The sequence below is a fragment of the Candoia aspera genome, chromosome 4 (assembly GCF_035149785.1).
Source record: "Candoia aspera isolate rCanAsp1 chromosome 4, rCanAsp1.hap2, whole genome shotgun sequence".
NCBI lineage: Eukaryota > Metazoa > Chordata > Lepidosauria > Squamata > Boidae > Candoia > Candoia aspera.
The window spans coordinates 1,898,876-1,916,648 of NC_086156.1; the positions used below are offsets into that span (position 1 = coordinate 1,898,876).

At 48.4% G+C, this 17,773-nt stretch overlaps 1 protein-coding gene across 2 annotated transcripts in view; it reads left to right on the top strand.

Moving 5' to 3' along the window:
* MAP4 (microtubule associated protein 4) overlaps positions 1 to 17,773 on the top strand; it is a 159,358-nt gene that overhangs the window by 34,689 nt on the left and 106,896 nt on the right. The window contains exons 1-2 of one of the 2 annotated variants that reach the window (XM_063303270.1): positions 6,627 to 6,647; positions 10,766 to 11,013. In XM_063303270.1, coding sequence (XP_063159340.1) covers positions 10,776 to 11,013 — 238 coding nt within the window. In that variant the 5' untranslated portion in view covers positions 6,627 to 6,647; positions 10,766 to 10,775. Of the gene's footprint in view, positions 1 to 6,626; positions 6,648 to 10,749; positions 11,014 to 17,773 lie in introns of those variants that run through there. The other variant, XM_063303269.1, reaches the window with a different exon arrangement.

Consider the following 17,773-nt stretch of genomic DNA (forward strand, 5'->3'; position numbering starts at 1 on the left):
ATTCCCAGAGGCCTGTGTTCTTCTTAAATGGAAAGGCAGCAATTTCCGAGAAAGTCACCATACTATTAACAGAATAAATCCCTGTGAAGTAGTCTTCCTTCTGTTTGCTTCAGGAAAAGGTTGTGCAGATAATGTTGCAGGATCTCAGATGCGACATTGAGATGCCGCCCCTGAGTGAATCTTTGCTTTGTCTTCCTGAGCCAATGACAAAGTCCATGCCTGGTGTAGAGCCACTTTGAAGATTTGGAGGAGAACGCTGTTATTAAAGCCCTGGCTGATTTTTCAAATGGAAACTTACAAATCGCTGCATACGGTTTTCTTAAAGTCGTCCAGACCAATCATCATCGACTTCTTGGTATCTGGAGTTTGTAAAGCCAAGCTGTTCCCTTGGCCTGGTTGTAGCGCCACTTGCTGAAGGAGAGGTTTCATTAGAAATCCCCGATCGAGATATTTTGGGATCATTAATAAAAACCTCAGGAGGAAGCGGAAGCGGAGGCTTTCCAGGCATCTGGAACCGAGGAAACAACTCCAAGCTTTGGATCTGTGAAGGAACAATAGCACTTACAAATATAACTAAGTTGAAAGCTGTTCCCAATGGGTAAATTGCAGCTGCAGAAAATAAAAAACATATTCCTAAAACAATAAGACTTCGGGGTCTGGGAAACTTGCTTTGAGCCTCCGGTCTGTTTTGGGAGGTTAATGATTTCCTCATTTTTCTAAAAGTTGTCTGTTCCTTGAAATGTTTAAAGAGGGGCGTTTGGTCTTGTTTTCTCCACTAACTTTTAAAAATAGAAAGCAGGATTCTTCGGTGGGCGTATGTTTATTTATTTATTTGCATCCCACTCATTATAAGCCTGAGGTAGAACTTGCCCTGTTTTCTTTTCTGCAGTATTTATAGTGGTAATGACACACATGTGGTGATAAGGGAGGAAGCAACGTCATTGGCATCATTGGTGGGACGGTGTAGCACATTTATTTATTCGTTTATTTAATCGATTTATAAGCCTAACTTCAAGCATGACCTCACGGTGGCTTCTGCTGATGCTCTGGTTACAAGGAACCAGGAATGGACATCATGCCTCCAAATGTTAGAACTTCGACAAGTTCCTCTTGCTTCAGAGGTGGATCGATGTTTGCTTCCATGTTACTTTTCTATCCGCTTTGCAGACACCCAATAAAATGGTCAAAGACTAAAAGGAAGCTGGCAGTTTCAGGAGAGGAGTCTTGCGTTTACCCCGGGGCTCTGCATTCCTGAAGGGTTTGAAAAGTATAGATGGCTCAGCTGTGAGATGTTTGTTCTTCATGATTAGGAAATTGGATGCTTCTGGGGGCCTTGAAGGCCTCTCTTCTGTGTTCTTCCTTTCTGGGGCCAAAGAGCAGACCCTGATGGAACATGGAAAACCAAATGATACTGAGCTGGATCTTTTCCCTTCCAGTAAATACCCCTTTTTGGTTTTCCTTAGGGACAAAGGGATAGAAGAAACATCCAGATACTTGAATGCTGTGAAAATGGGGGCTAGCTGCTGAAAATGTATTGATTTGTGGCATTTCTATACTGCCTTTCAGCAGACGTCACAGATTGCAGCATGAAACAATGATTACAGGAGAAAAGGGGGGATATATTAGAAGCTAAAAACATGATAGCATAAAACAAGTCCAGTCTTCTCCAACCTTGTCCCCCTCAGAAATGTCTTCAGGATAGCTGGGGATTATAAGTGTCACCCAACCAGGTTGGGGAAGAATGTTTCTGTGAAGGCTTTTGAGACTTTGTGTTTACAGCCGAGTAGAAGGAAGGACTTCATTTTGGAGATTGAGGTATCAAAAGCTAAACTTGTCTACCTTCCATCGCTGGAGGACTGGCCTGCAGAGAGGAAGGGATTCTGTTTGCCAGTTGACTTGTCGCAAGCTAATAAACTTTGCAGACAGGAACGTCCATAACCTCTGGGAATCTCTGTGGTAGACAATAACCTGTCCTGTAAAATTGAGAACTTTGAGATCTGGGAGGCCATCAAAGCGGTTGAGTCACTTCAGGCTTGCTGCCCTTCATCTGAGCTGCAGCTGTTTGTACTCATATTTAGTCACCAGGTCTCTGCTTCTCTCTCTAGATACAGGGAGATTAGAAGAGGCAGCATCCATAGCTGGGTGGATGGCTTTGGGTTGACTCTCTTGGATCTCCAGTTAATGGCTGTCTTGTAGCTCCTCTGTCCTTAGACTTGGAGAGCGCATGGGACTGGGCAGCAGACGGGATCATATGTTCATATCGCATGGTTTTAGTTATATATGACAAAGGTCAAAGACAAAGTAAAACATCCCTTGAGTTGAACTCCTGGTCCCTCCATGGACACCCCTGCATCATTTTGGGAAGGGCAGTATAGGAATGATTTGCCATCAGCTTCTTCTGGGACATTTTTCCCAGTCTAGCTTGTAGCCCTGGCATTCCCTGGGGGTTTCCCATCATCGTATTGCCAGGCCTGACCCTGCTTAGCTTACAACCCCAGACAGGATGGGCCAGTTGGAGTTGCTCTGCACAGCTTCAACTTAAACCTCTGCCCTCTTTGTACCGTCTGTTTTGCCAGCCCTGCTTCTGATGGGCAGGGAAGGAGACTCTGTGGCTGAATTACAGCTCCTGGCCGTCCCGGTCAGCATGGCCAGGATGAACAATGCTGGGAAGTTTTAGTTCTACAACACCCTGACCTAAATATCACCCAGATCTCTAGAAATCTCAATACTTCTACAAAGTGACTGGATTTTAAAAAAAAACAAGGAGATGCCTTTGGGGATTGCTTTTTTGGCATATTGGATATGAAGGATTAATCGATAAAGTGTAGTTAATTGGCGCCTGGGATTCTTCAGCGCTAGATCTGAATCAAAACAAAAGGAAGTGTTTGGCCTGGAATGCCTGCTGTATTCCTGGTAAAGAACGACAAAGCTTGCGTGTCAGTCGGAGTCCATTAAATGCCTTTATCTTCCGTCCCGTCAGCAAGCAAGGCTTGGAAGAACCACCATGTTTAGTAGAGCTGGCATCGTGTCTTCCTGGCTTCCCTCTCCTGATTTACTCTTGGCCGGCCTATGGCATCGTAGAGCTCCCCTTGGGTCCTTCACCGTCCATACCCAAAGTTTGAAGCTTGCTAGATAGTTAATCAGGCTGCTTAAAAGGCAAGCCCAGGCTGGCTGACACTTGCCTCCTGCTCCTGTGGGTAAAAATACGTGGTGTTGGCTGTGGTTTTACGCTTCGTACCTGAATACAGGTAGTCCTCAGGTTGCGACCATTTGTTCAGCGACCATCCAAAGTTATAAGTCCCAGCTGTCACTGTGTCCCTGTGGTCACGTGATCGCGATCCGGGCGCTTGGCCCGTGATTACGTCGCAGTGAGCTGCGGTCACATGGTGGCGATTTCTGACGTTCTCTGCTGGCTTCCCACAAGCAAAACAAATGAAGAAGCTGACAGGAAGTAAGAAGTCATGGTCACGTGAGGTCCTCGCTTAATGACCCACACAGTCCTCACTTAACAACAGCAACTAGGACTGCCAGAATTGCCATCACTAGGCAAAGACATCATGCTTTATGACCGCGTCACTTAGCCACAGCAGTTCCAGTCCCAATTGGCATATGCGTGATGACCACAACAACATTGCAAAATTGCACCCTGCTTCATTTGGGACAGGGTTTTGGCGGGGGGGGGAGGGAATTATATTTGATAGTCTGGTGCTAAGGAAGTTTCATCTATATTGCTGTTCCCTTTGAGGGTAGACAGAGCTCTTTTTTCTTTGCGCTTTTTGGTTTTACATTTCCAATCTAGTAAATGCTATTCTCTCAATGCTAATCTGATGGAAAGTGAAGTCTGAATTTAGCTACAGATTAGGTAAAGCCTAATGTTATAAGTCGAATCCATGACTATTTGCTTAAAGAGATTCTTTTTCCCCTGTAGTAACTTTGGCAGTTTTATCATCCCTTCCTGTTCAATAGGGCTGAGTCAAGACGGGGTCTCAGACAGTGCAGGGTTAATTGTTAAATGGGAGATGCCAGCCAGAGGCCCGGATTCAGATCCCCCCTCACCTGCGAAAGCTCCTTTGTGGCTGAGCCATCCGTGCCCTCTCTCAGTCCAGCCTGCCCTGCAGGGCTGTTTGATGAAACAGGCAGAAGAAGGGAAGGGATGTGATTGTAACGGTGTGCCATCCCAGGACAGATCTCTAATTTTTTCCTCTAAGCAAAGGTGGGCTTGGGCACCTGTAACTCTCAAGAGGTTGGTGAACTATAATTTTTAGAAGCCCTCTAGCAGGAGAGGTTTTGGGCACGGTTGGCCCTGCCACCTAAATGCAGTTGTCACAGATCTGCCAGATCTCCCTCTGCACGAAGACTTCAGTTGGCTTCCATTGTACCAGGGAGAGGGCCAGGAAGACGGGTACCGGTGAACTGCATAGAGCTTTGATGCTCTCAGTTTTTAAGATGTTTTCATCTGTCTGCCAGTCGTCAGTTGAGATGTAGGGATGCTCATGTACTTCTGAGCCACATCACAGCAATGCCGCCCATCCCATTGGCCGGCAAGACCAAAGTAAGTGTTAAGATGTAGTTAGTTGTTGAATACAGTAGTTGCAGTTGGTGCTGCTGGGAACATCTCTGTCCCTGCTCGGATCCAAGTTAAGTTGGAGAAAGTAAAGTTCAGAAGCAGAGAAGTTAAAGAAATCCCCGCCAGAAATTCTAACCAGAACTTTGTAAAAAGGAGTTTTCATGTGGGAGTAAAGATAATAGTAGAAGAACAAGGAAAGGCGACAGTCTCTTCCACAGGATTACAAATCTGATTGGTATTAATTGCAGGTTACTTGCTTGGGTAAAATCATGGGTTTCAGAGGATAGGCAGAGGTAAATTGCATAGAGGATGGTGTGAGACAGAAAATCTCTTGCCCTCCTGCATAGATGTGGTTAGGAAGGTTCAGGCTGATGACAAAATCTTACATTTTTATGCACAAGGGAAGTGAAAGCAGCCATGGCTTGGCAGAGATGAGTGTTTGGGGAGAGTTAAGTTGTATTCTCTATTTCTCATTCAACTGTGTTGGTCACCATCTGTAAAATTTATTTGTGGTTGCACCTAACTTCTTAGCAACACTTGGACTATCAGGAGCTGGCAACTGGATAATCCAATATGCGATTTTTAAAATATAAATATATATAAAGTGTGTGTGTGGGTGTATAATTTATTTTATATATATATATATATATTTCTGTTGAGAAACAAAAGTGTAAGATGGATCTTATTCAGGCAACTGGATAATCCAATATGCGATTTTTAAAATATAAATATATATACAGTGTGTGTGTGTGTATAATTTATTTTTTTTTTTATATATATATATATATATATATATATATATATATATATATATATATATATATATATATATTTCTGTTGAGAAACAAAAGTGTAAGATGGATCTTATTCAGGTTTCCCAATATGGTGCCAACTTGCCAGAAACTATGAAAGGTCATTGTTGAGGTCCTTCAAAATCCAGGACGTTTTTTTTGTCCGAAGTGTGCATAGCAGAATTAGACAATGAATAGCAAACTTGATTCAAAGTGCAACAAATGATGTGCCTGTGCAACTAACAATATAGCAAAAACAGGAGCAAAAATCTGGAACTTGGGGAATAGGATCAGGGCATGAGTGAATGGATTCAGATAATTAGGGGAAAAAATTGTAAGTCTGAGAATTGGTTGGAAGGATAAGAAATTAGGAATATACATGAGCTTCAACAACTTTCCTTGCTTATGATACCAAGTAGTGTGTCTGAAGTAGGATAAGTTGAGCCTGCTCATTTGTGCCTTGAGTGAGAACTCTGGGTTGACTTGTTTGATGACCCATTGCTTTGTTTTCTTATCTCTCCGTGGTCTTCTCAGGAGTCGTCTCCAACCCCAAAGTCCAAAAGTGCCAATATTCTTCCTCTCCTGCTTCTTCAAAGTCCAACTTTCGCTTCCACAGAGCGTCACAGGGAAGATCGTGGCTTGCATGATTCTGATCCATAAAAAAATTATATATCCCCATGACATGGATTGGAAGACCTTTGAGAAAGAGTTTGTATTTGTTTAAAGCATTTCTTTCCCCTTCTTCTGTGTGGCTTCAAAACACTGAAAGGAGCAATCCTTACCTCATGCTTACAGTATTTAAAAAGAAGAAGAAGATGCAAAAAAGATGGACGGGGGAGATCCCAAGAATACACGTAGTTAGCAATCCTTGGTGTTGCATAGACCGTTCGTAGTTGGCTTCACGTGGATGCCGTTTTGAAAAGGCTGTGGTGTAGCCCCGAGACAATGTCGGGTTACGCTGCCCAGCTGCAACAGAGGTGGACCTCCAAATGCCTGGTCCCTCAGCTGGATGGCCAGCTCTCCCCTCTTCCTCTCCACCTGGAGAGGCAGAGCCTGGGGAAACTTGCTCCCTGTGTGTGTGTGCGACGAGAAGGAACACACGTCCGTCGTTCCCCCACAGGTTTTCCATATATGGACAAGTGAAAGCCAGGCTCTTCGCAGACAGACCGAATGGGTTCAGGCATGGCTCAGAACAAATCAAACGCTCCAGCTTTGTGCAGAGTGCGAACCCAGCCGTCACGAATGATAAGCCATGGCTTATGGATTGGCTTTGTGCAAACCAGGCTCAGGTAATCTTTAAACCATGGTTAAAGAAACCTGATTTATTATGGCGTGCAAATGCGGTCATCGTCTGTTTTTCTGCAGCCCTCCCAAATGCCAAATTATTCTCAATATTTTAGGGAGGGGCGGATTTTGTGGTGCGTTGTTTGAAAGGAGCCTTTGCTTTACGGATTCAGCTTGGGATTTGAGATTTGGTCAAGTGGGTATCCCTGCTTGACAGGCTGGTCCTGCTGTGCCAGATACGGCCCTTTTAGTTTGTTTATTTGTTTATTTTTATCCCGCTTTTATTTTTTATAAATAACTCAAGGCAGTGAACATGCCTAATACTCCTTCCTCCTCCTATTTGCCCCACAACAACAACCCTGCAAGGTGGGTTGGGCTGAGAGAGTGACCGGCCCAAGGTCGCCCAGCTGTTTTGTGGACTTGCTGTTTGATAATTTTAGATTCTGTTCAAATGCAGTAGCGATATTCTTAGCAAGGATCTACAAATGGAGACATTTCGTCAATGCCATTTCACTTATTTGTGAGAAAGGCTGCTAAACTTTTAGGATGAGGTGAACATAGAAAAATAGAACCAGTTCTTTGTTCCTGAGCATGTTTAAATTTAAATATACCAGGTGGGGAGTGAGGAGGGGCAGTTCAGTATTCAAGCTTAAAGGATTGCACTGATTTTTGGTTTCTCTGTTATGACTTTTCTGGGATAGGGTAGAATTTGAATACAATAAGAAGCTTATAGGTAGTCCTTGACTTAGGACCACAATTGGGACTGGAATTTCCATCGTAAGTCATTGCGGTTGTAAGTTGAGTCACCACATGATCAGACCTGATTTTATGACCATTTTTACTGCAGTTGTTAAGTGAATCACAGGCATTAAGCAAATCACCATGGTCGTTAAACAAAACCAGCTTCCCCAATGGGTGTTTTGTGCCAGAAAATGGCAAAAAAGTTGCAAAACGCCCTCATGTGACCGTGGGACTTTGCAGCTGGCCATTAATGTGAGCCGATTGCCAAGCGCCCAAAATGCAATTATGCGACTGCGGCTGTGTGTGTGTGATGTTTTGCAATGATCAGAAGTGCTTTACAGGCTGTAAAGCATCCATTCCGAGACTGTTGTAACTTTGGACTATCGTTAAATGAACGGTCGTAAGTCGAGGACTACCTGTAGTCTGTATGCTTACTCATGCGGTTTGGGGCCACCATACAAATCTTTTTAAGCCACTCACTTTGCTGATGCTGGCAATGGAATGTAGGCCCTTTGGGCCTCATTTGTGAGGAAAACAATGATGTGGACTACCACAAGCACAACCATCCTCTGCATCACTGCGTTCCCTCTGGCTGGCCTGATAGAGTTCTTAGACTCCCTGTTTTTACCCATTCAAGCTCCAGGAGAAAAGGAACAACCCACCCACTATCTTTCTTTCCAGGGCCACCCAGGAGGTTCCCAAGACTCGTCATCCGTACCTCGTTGAGGTTTTGCCTTTTGCCAAAGCATTCTTTGTGCTGCTGATTTCTTGTGCCATCAAAGACTTCCGGTAAAAGGCACAGCCTGATGGAAAGCGCACAGGCCCATCTTTTCGTTCTTTGAGTCAGCTAAACTGTTGCTGCGCACTTGTTAGTGGGGCTTTGCAGAGAATCAAGCAATTAGGTTCTGGAAATGATAGATGCACTTCCAGCTGGTTTGGCTCCAGAGTCCTTGACTAAAACTATTTACTTTTCTTTTCTGGAATAAACTTTCCAGTTATGCAACTGTAGTAAATTCACCTGGCGCCTTCTATCTTCGGTTGCATTTTCGCTAATCCTGCTTCCACAGCCCCAGAATGTGGCCATTTTCAGTTTATCCCAAGCACAAGGTGGTGCTCTTGTCTCTGCTAATGCCCATCACTGGAGGCACATTTGGGTGGTTCTCAGCAGTCAAGGAAATGCCTGTGCAAGAAGGTTCCGCCTGGCCTCTGCCCATTCTAGCCAAGCCAGGGTGGCCTTTCTTCCTTCCTTCCTTTGGGCTCGACCAAGGAAAGCTCCCAGCGGGTTGCTGCAGTGCCCGTAAAATTGTGGACGGGCATTCCCTTGGAGCCGAGAAGAGATTTGTGGCCTTCGTTCAAGAACATGGCCTGAGCAAAGCCCCCTGCAACTGTTCAGGTCTTTTTAAAGGATGCGCACAACTACACTCCAGGTAGGAGAGGTGATATAGCTTTGTTGTCAAACCTTCTTTGATGCTCATGCAAACTGTTCTTTGGTCTCTCTGGAGCGAGAGTCTCTGAACTAGATGTTCTGTTGCTTTCCCAACCTGAATCCGTGTTGGCGTGCTGGCTTCTTGCGTTGAGAGTCTAAGAGGCCCTTGGGAGCGTCTCCCTGGTTCTTAGCCCTTCGTACTTGTTGTTTATCTCGCTGTGTCCTTCGCTGCTTTCTTCAGCACCTTCTCCTGCGTGCATCTGGAAGAACGTTCATCTGAAGGCCTTTCCTCTGGATTCCCACCCACCCTTCCTGATTTGGGCAAGTTAGCTCTGCACGGGTGACTGTTGATGGTTTTCTTGAACCAGCGTGACACCAGATTCTCTTGACAGTCGTTCAGGGGTTGAAATTTGACCCCTCCAGCCTTAAGTTTCTTGAAAACGCACAAACAGTGTGGACCAAACAGTATCTAATGGGAAGAGGAGGGAACGACAAACTATATTGGCAAAGTGGTGGAGGTGTCGGTTTCATCCAGGTTGTACAGAGCAAAAGCTGCGGAGTGACCTGTTGGGATCCTGGAGTAGCGAGGGAGAGACAGCTCTCTCTGTGTAAATAATACTGGCTTAAAAAATAGATGGCTGGAAAGATGCTGCAGGCTCTCCCCTGCAAGAGGGATAAATGGGCCTTAGTCCCTTCTGCAAAGTTATTATTCCCCATCCTGTCAGGAAAGGTCTCTACAAATTGAGCTAGGTGCCAGTAGCTAGGTCTCCTTGGCTGATTTCATAAAAAGTAGGATTGGACTCGGTTAAGACGTGGATGGGACCCTGCCAGGAAACCCCACAGTTATAGGCTAGGTGTCAGCCTTCCCAGGTAGACCAGGCAGGAAACACGACCAGATGAGCTAATTCTACTTTATTGTAAGGCTACATTGACAGAATCTTGCAAGTCTGAAAGGACAATTCTCCCCCCATCCCCTTTACAGCCCGAGAAACTAGGGAGGGTCCCTTCTGAGCCTCTTTCTCCATCCATTATGCATCCGTGGGCTCTGCCCTCTCTTATCTGACCCTTCCCTAGGCAGCGTCTCTTCGCCCCCCTGTCTCCCAAGGTCTTTCCCACATACCATTACACTAGATGGGAAGTTGAAGACCCATCCAGAAAGAAGGCAGTTGCTAACCTCTTGGATTACACTGCCGAGGAAGCCACATCGGGGGCTGTCTGTGGAGTCCCCCGTGGTCTAGCTTGACTTATGGGAGCCTTCACCTTTCTTCTCCACAAGGGCAGGTTTGGCAGACAGGGAAAGGATGCTGCTTCCTGCCCATCCCACCCTGTTATTTCTGCAGCTGAAAACGAGTGAATGAATGACACTCGCTTGGAATGTTTTTGTGGGGCATGTTTATTTTCTCCCACCACCCTGCAGTTCGGAATGGCTTTCCAAGACATGCAAAGCGAGGCCAAGCCGTCCTGGCCTTGCAGCCACACAGAATGGCTGATGAGAAATACTCACCTGGACGTGGAGGGCACATCTCTGGTTCTCCTTTTTGCACTGCAAGCTGTCTTGCAAATCCTTTGACTGAAAGCAAAATATCAACTGTTGCAGTAACGAAAGTGAAATGCTGTGGCGTCTCTCTGCTTCCAGCATTCATGGCAGAGGTTTAAGGGGCCCTGTAGATCACCAGAGGTCTTAAGTCCACCCCTGGTAGATGGGACCTCCTGTGGGTTGCTTGCAGTGGATGGGAGGATGGCTGCAGGGTTGGGCCAGCCCAAACTGAGTGCCTCTTAGTTGGTTGGGAATGCCCAAATGGCCCTGAGTGCCCAGACTGTCCTAGTTCGTTGGTCTGACCTCTCCTTCTCTTCCTTCTCCTTCTCCTGCTCCTCGCCTGCCTTCTCTTTCCCCTTCCCCTTCCCATCCGTCTTCTCCTCCTCCTCTTCTTCTTTCTCAGTGCTTCGTTGGGAAAGGTGTTGGAGCATGGCCGACATGGAGCACAATCTCAGCCTGGCAGACGCCCTGACTGAGCCACCTCCGCAGATCGAGGAGGAGGTGAAACGGGATTTCATCGCCAGCCTGGAAGCAGAGAAGTTTGATGATGTGATCGGGGAAAAGGTTGGCAAGACAGACTACGTCCCTCTCCTAGATGACGACGACCCGAATGCCGGAAGCCAGGAGGCCAAAGCCAAACCGCATGCCGAGGATGTCCCCAGGGAGCGTAAGTGTCTGAACGGGGCTGTGGGTTGGGCCGGGCGAAGGGCAGGCCGAGGGTGGCATGGCCAAGAGCAGGAGAGGTCAGGGTCAGCCTCGTGGTCCTGTCGTACTACCTGGAAAAACTGGCCAGGCGCCCGGGAATTTCCTTACTTCCTTTCTCCTGCTGGCGCCTTCTCCTGGGCAGAAACGTGGGACGTGGTCGAAGCTCAGGAGCAAAATAGGGATAAATGGCCGACACATTTCCGATTGATCTTCAGAAACGGTGGGGTTGGCGTTGCGGAGTGCTGTGGAATGGAAGAGCACCAGGGAGGGAGGTCCCTCGTCCCGGAGTCTCAGAGCCGGTCCTCGTTCTGTCTGGGGCTCGTTCCACAGGTCTCCAGAATGGCCCAGCGGGGCTACCCCTCAGGCAGAAATAATCCCATTGGCGTAAGAAAAAGGCCACAGCGATGCTTTTATGAAACCAGCTCGTGCTGATAATGATGTGAGCGCACCACGCGCCATGATGCAGCTGGAAAGGCTGAGTTACTTGAGTGGCCCCACAGAGAGATGCAAAGGACAGGTTTGCTGACTGGGTCAACACCGACCTGCCCCGCCTTACAGGTAGTCCTCGACTTATGACCGTTTGTTTAGCGACGGTCTGAAGTTACGGTGGCCTTGGAATGGGTGCTTTACGGCCTGTAAAGCACTTCTGAGCGTCGCAAAACATTGTACCCTGCCACGGCCACATGATTGCATTTTGGGCGCTTGGCAACTGGCTTGCATTTATGACCGGTTGCAGCATCCCGCATTCACGGGATTCTGTTTTGCGACATTTTTTGCTGTTTTCTGGCAAAAAACGCCCATCGGGGAAGCTGGATTCACTTAAAGACCACCCTAAAAATGGTCGTAAAATCAGGCCCGGTCACGCGGTGACTCGACTTACGACCTCAGCAACTTACAGTGGAAATTCTGCTCCCAATTGTGGTCTTAAGTCGAGGACTACCTGCACAAGGGTGCAAAAGATGGAGTGCCCTCGACGCCCCCCATCAGGCTACGGACGTCTTTTATACGTGAGAAAGGAGCTCCTCGGCACGCCTGGTCTTTCTTCCCCCACAGTGCCTTTGAGGAAAGTGACTGAGGACGCAGGGTCCCAGACAGGGATGGGCAGAGCTGGCAGCAGATCAGAACTGCCCTGCTCCATGTCGTCTTCCTCTCTCCCGCTCTCCTGCTCTGGAAGGAGCAAGGAAGCCACCCTAGAGAGGCAGGCCGGTCTGGTATCAGGCTGGGCCCGCACGCCTGGCTTGTTTGGCACCTGCTTGATTGCGGCTCACGGGTGCACTGCACGTGGCCGGCTGGGCCGCTCAGCAGACCGGGGCATCAGGGTTGGGTTTATGCATCCCGGTAGACCGCGTGGTGCCCCGCATCGCCCATCATTGGGGGGGGGCAGGATTGCAAGAAACCGGACTAACGGCCACGGCTGAGCCCACCTGCACATCACCGTTCCTCCTAAACCACCACCTCCCACTCCCTGCAGAATTATGTGTTGACCTAAAAACAAAACAACTCAATTCCTTTTCCTGTTCCTAACTAAGCCCCTCTGGGCTCACCGCTCTCTTTACACCATGTGCGAGGCTTGCTTAGTTTTAGCGCCGTGGCGGGGGGGGGTGGCTTGTTGTGTTTCTTGAACCCAGTCTGTTCATTTGGTTTCTAATTTGGTGTATCAGCTGAACCCAGAAAATGGGTTCCTTTTTCCGGGGTGAGTAAAAATACCTAGATGCCACTTCCATTTCCTGCGCCTAGAATTTCTTCTGTTAGGCAATAAAGCTTGAAGGTCCGAGGAAGTGTTATTTGCAGAGTCTCCCTTTAAAGGTAAACTGACATTGTGGGTCAGGATGTATAACCAGCATCTGGGAGTGGGGAGGGTGAAAGGTGTGTTGTGATGTTTGCAACACAGACTTCACCCTTTCGTACTTGCACCACGATGCAAGTATGGAAGGACGGAGCGTGTGTTGTGATAGCAGTAGATTTTGTTACCTTGGGCTCAGCCTGCTTAGGGATAACCTGTCCCTTATGGAAGCCCAACTTCAAACTATCTTAAAGTGCCCAAATGTGGAAGTCTAAAGTTAGCTTATGATAGCAAAACCAAGATGGAGCCCTCGGAGAAGGAACGGGGAAGGATGCAAAGTCCCGCAGGGTCCCTGTCAAAGTTCTTGGAGCTGGGAGCAACCGTGGTAACCTTCTGGACCAGGGTTTCTCAACCTGGGCCACTTTAAGGCAGGTGGACTTCAACGTCCAGAATTCTGGGAGTTGGAGTCCACACATCTTCAAGCTGCCAAAGGGTGAGCGACACTGATCTAGACTGTCTGGAGGAGGTGGGCGTCAAGGGCAGTTTTACAGTGGTTCTGCTTCTTCCTGGGTGGTGGGAGGAGAGAGGAGAAGTCATCCCGATGAGTGTTTTTTGGGGGGTGCCACAAGGATTAAAATCCGTTTTGCTGGTAATTCAGGTGTAAGGGAGACAGGAGTTCCTAGGAACGGGACTCATAGGGACCAGCATTAGAATCCGTTATATGGGAAGGTCGCAGTTCGAGCTGTTAACTGCATCCGGTAGCAGTCCTCCAAAATCTGAAGGGTTGTCCCAGAGAAGAAAAAGTGGGCTTATTTTCTGCTGCCCCAGACCAAGGGGCTCAAGCTACAAGGAGGGGGGTTCAGGTTAGACGGCAGGAGGAACCCCCTGGCTGTACAGACTGCCAGCCGGAGGAACGGGCTGCCACACGAAGGAGTGAGTCACCCTTCACCGGAGGCCTTCGGGGCTGCGTGGTCATCTGGCAGAGATGCTCCAGTAGATCCTGCACTGACCGGGGGATGAGCTTTGAGTTTTGAGCAGGGAGAGAATCAGCTGGCGCCATGGAGCTGGATTGGTGGAAAAGCCACCGTGAAGATTTTTTTCGGAAGATTTCCGGGATTCTCTGAATTATCCTCCTGCTGGCCGTCGCAATTTATCCGTTTTGCTTGGACGTCAAGAGGGCTGCAAAGACTTCCGGCGTGGAGCGAGGGGGAACGCCGGCCCGGGCAAAGGGCTGGCTCGGGCTGGTGATCTCGTGCCTTTTACCCTCCTGGTCTCCAGAATTTTAGGAATAGTCTTCATGTTTCTCTTCCCCTCCTTGAGGCAATCTAAAATCAACTTCTGGGGAGAGAATGATGTTTCCATGGGTGTAATTATCTGGCTCGCTCTGTTTCCTCCAGGCCCTGTCTTTTAATAGGATGTAATAGCGCTGTAATTTAGCAAAGGAAACTGTTGAGTGGATATATGGGATATATTTAGTTCTGCTCTGTGAACTGAGGCTATTTGGAACTAGGAGTCTAAGGGCCGGTCGTTTCAGCATTTTTTCTACCGCTCTGTCGCCTTTCCCAGGGAATATGGCTGTTACATTTTTTCTTAGCAAAGTGAGATTCTTTATCCCAAGAACTTTATTTCCAGGGGAGATAACTCTTGTTCCCATTTCTCCAGCGATAGCACAGAGTTCCAGACTCCATTTAAAGCGGCGGTCCTTCTGTGCTTCTGGAGAAGATCTAAGGCGGGGCATGATGCTTGTGGGAAGAGCGGGATTGGCCACAGTCAAGCTGGCGGTTGTGACTGTGCAATGAAGCCTTGCCCCCCCCCTCTTTTTTACCTGTGAGGCTTCATTGCACGGCCGTCACCGCCATCTTGACCTTTTGGACACTCTTCCCCATGGATGTGTGTCGCATTGAAGAAGAAGGTGCATCTGACTCTGGAAATCTGCTGTCAAAGCCCCGGCAGCATGTTCACCGGGTGGTGTGAGCTTTTGGCACCCTCAAAGTCCTGCCTGCGTTCCTGTTGCCTGGAAAACAGCCAGCGCCATCCTTCGGGAGGCTGAAGCAAAGCAGGACAGAAGAAGGCGGCAGGCGGATGTCCCATTGTCCTCCCGGGCACTTCCAGGGAAGGGTATTTGAGTGGCGATTGAGGGGCTGCACCCAAAGATCCGCTAGACTGACCCCAAAACAGCCAGCCATGCACTACCCTTCTCCGGTCAGGTGCGTTCTAGGGAGCAAGACCGCAGCCCCCATCATCTTCTGCCTGCCCAGGTGAACTGCTGTCTCACCCTTCCAGAAGGCCGGAAGGAGCTGTTGAGATGGGGTGAGTTTAGAGCCCCAAAACGGTGGTGGTGGCTGCATCGGAGGAGAACGGTTGTGGCACCAGGTTTTCGCTTTTTGATGGTGTTTTGGTTTTGTACCACTGCTGTGAGCTGCCCAGAGTTATCTCTCTTAAAATGAGTGGCCATGTAACTCTTTTAAATAAATACAGGTAGTCCTCGCTTAACAACCATTCGTTTAGTGATGGTTCAGACTTATGACGGTGCTGAAAAGCCTGACTTGCGACCTATCCTCACACTTAACGACTGTTGCAGTATCCCCTATGGTCATGTGATCACAATTTGGGCACTTGGCAGCCGGTTCGCATTTATGACTGTCGCAGCATCACATGGTCACGTGATCATCATTTTAGTCCTTCCTGGCCAGCTTCTGGCAAGCAAAATCAATGGAGAACTGCATGATTTACTTAATGACCGCATGGTTCACTTAATGATTGCAGTGATTCACTTAACAACTGCCACAAAAAGGTCGTAAAATTGGGTCAGATTCACTTAATGACCACTTTGCTTAGCAACCAAAATTCTGATCCCAATTGTAGCTGTTCAGCGAGGACTACCTGTAAGTAAATAAATAAACATCTCTACAAGATGCCAGCTGACAGAAGACTTCCCCAGGGCTCCTGCTTTTCGCTCTTGCCTTCCAATTGAGGGCCGGTCTCCTTGGGCAGATGGCCTGTTGCTGCTGAAAAGGCCTTTGGGTTTGATCGAAGCGGGCTGAACGGACGGACGTTATTCTCCCCCCGCCCCCGGACATTCTCTGGGTATTCCACTTGGAATTCGTTTCTCCCCCAAGTGGCTGATCCAGGGCCGGCCAGCTGCTTTTACAGAGCGGCCAGTCGCGTCGCAGTTGGCAGGTTTGGGCTAATCCTCTTAGTCCACCCGTTACCTAATGCTGCAGGATTTGTTCGGAGAGCGCGCAAAACTCCGTCCTTCCTTCTGCTCGCCCCGGGGGGACGTCTGAGCTCAGACCCCAGGATCCGGTAGAAGAACGTCAGCCTGCAAGTGACGTGGGTGACTTAATCATGGCGTTCGCATGTGACATCACGTTCACTTGCCCTCCTGGTGCTGTGGAGGGCTCAGACTTCGAGGAGAGCCATGGAGGAAGGCGGAAGACCCAGGCGGTCATTCCCCCCTCGTTCCATCAAACGGGGACATGCAGGTGAAGGGAATGGGGTTCCGCTAAGAAGACATTTCAAGCCTTCATGTTTTAATATCCCCCCCTTCCTTCTGGAGCTCAAGGCGGGGTACTTCCCTCCTCAACAACAACCCTGCTTGGTAGGCTGGGCTGAGAGAGCGCAACTGGCCCAAGGCTGCTCAGGACGCTTCTGTGGCTAAGGGTGGGCTTGATCCTGGGTGCCAGCTCCGCACGTCCATCTCTGCTCCGTGGAGGTTTTGCAGGTTTCCGTATTGCAAATAGGGCATTGAGCCATTCTCGCACCTCCCTTTCCTAGAGTCTCTTTTGCAATACAGGTAGTCCTCACTTAATGACCACAGTTGAAACTGTCATTTCGGTTGTGAAGCAAAGCAGTCATTGAGCGCATCTGACCAATTTTAGAACCTTTTTTGTGGCGGCCGTTAAGTGAATAACAGCAGTTATTAAGTGAACCACGTGGTCGTTAAGCAAATCACGCAGTTCTCCATTGATTTTGCTTGCCAGAAGCCAGCCAGGAAGGTCGAAAATGGCGATCACGTGACCATGGGACACTGCGATGGTCATAAATGTGAACCGGCGCCAAATGCCCAAATCGTTGATCATGTGATTGCAGGGACACTGTGACAGTTGTAAGTGTGAGGACCGGTTGTAAGTTGGGTTTTTTAGCACTGTTATAAGTCTGAAATATCACTAAATGAATGGTCATTAAGTGAGGACTGCCTGTAAAGTCTTCCAACCCCCCCTTCCCCGTATTTTGCTACCAAACCTTAGGATAATGAAACGTCTCGCGCGCCCACCACCAGAGGGGGCTGGGGACACTCTCTCACAGGTCTGCGTTCTCGCAGCAGAATGGAAGGCAGTGCTGACAGCTGAAAGACCCACCCCCGTGTCTGTCGGTTCCTCCTCCTCCTCCCCCTGCATCCCCCCCATGCAAGAACACAGTTTTTTCTGCAAATGCTTTGCTTTTCTGGCTGCTGGAGTGTTGGAGAAAGAAGAGATCCTTCGTAGAGGATAAGAGAGTCGAGGCAGCTTCTCCAAAGCCTGCGTTTCCCCGTCGTCATTCTTTGGGGGAAAAGGGGCTTTAAAAAACAGTCTGGAGCACCTGTGGTCTGAATGCCGGGGGATGAACAGCTGGACGCAGACGGGACCTTCCTCATATTCTTGGGAGGAGGAGGAAGCAGATCTGGAGACTCCCAGATGGGTACGATTTCAGAGCGTAAAACAAACCCGGTTTCTGCCCAGAGCCGGTAAACCAGCCCTAAATGCCCCACCTTGTCTCCCCCATCCCACACTGGTATTTATTTACTAGTACAGGTAGTCCTCGCTTAATGACCACAATTGGGCCCTGGATTTTGGTTGCTAAGCAAATCCAACCTGATTTTATGACCTTTTTCACAGCAGTCATCAAGCGAATCACCGCACGTGTTAAGCGAACCACGTGGTTGTTAAGGATATCACGC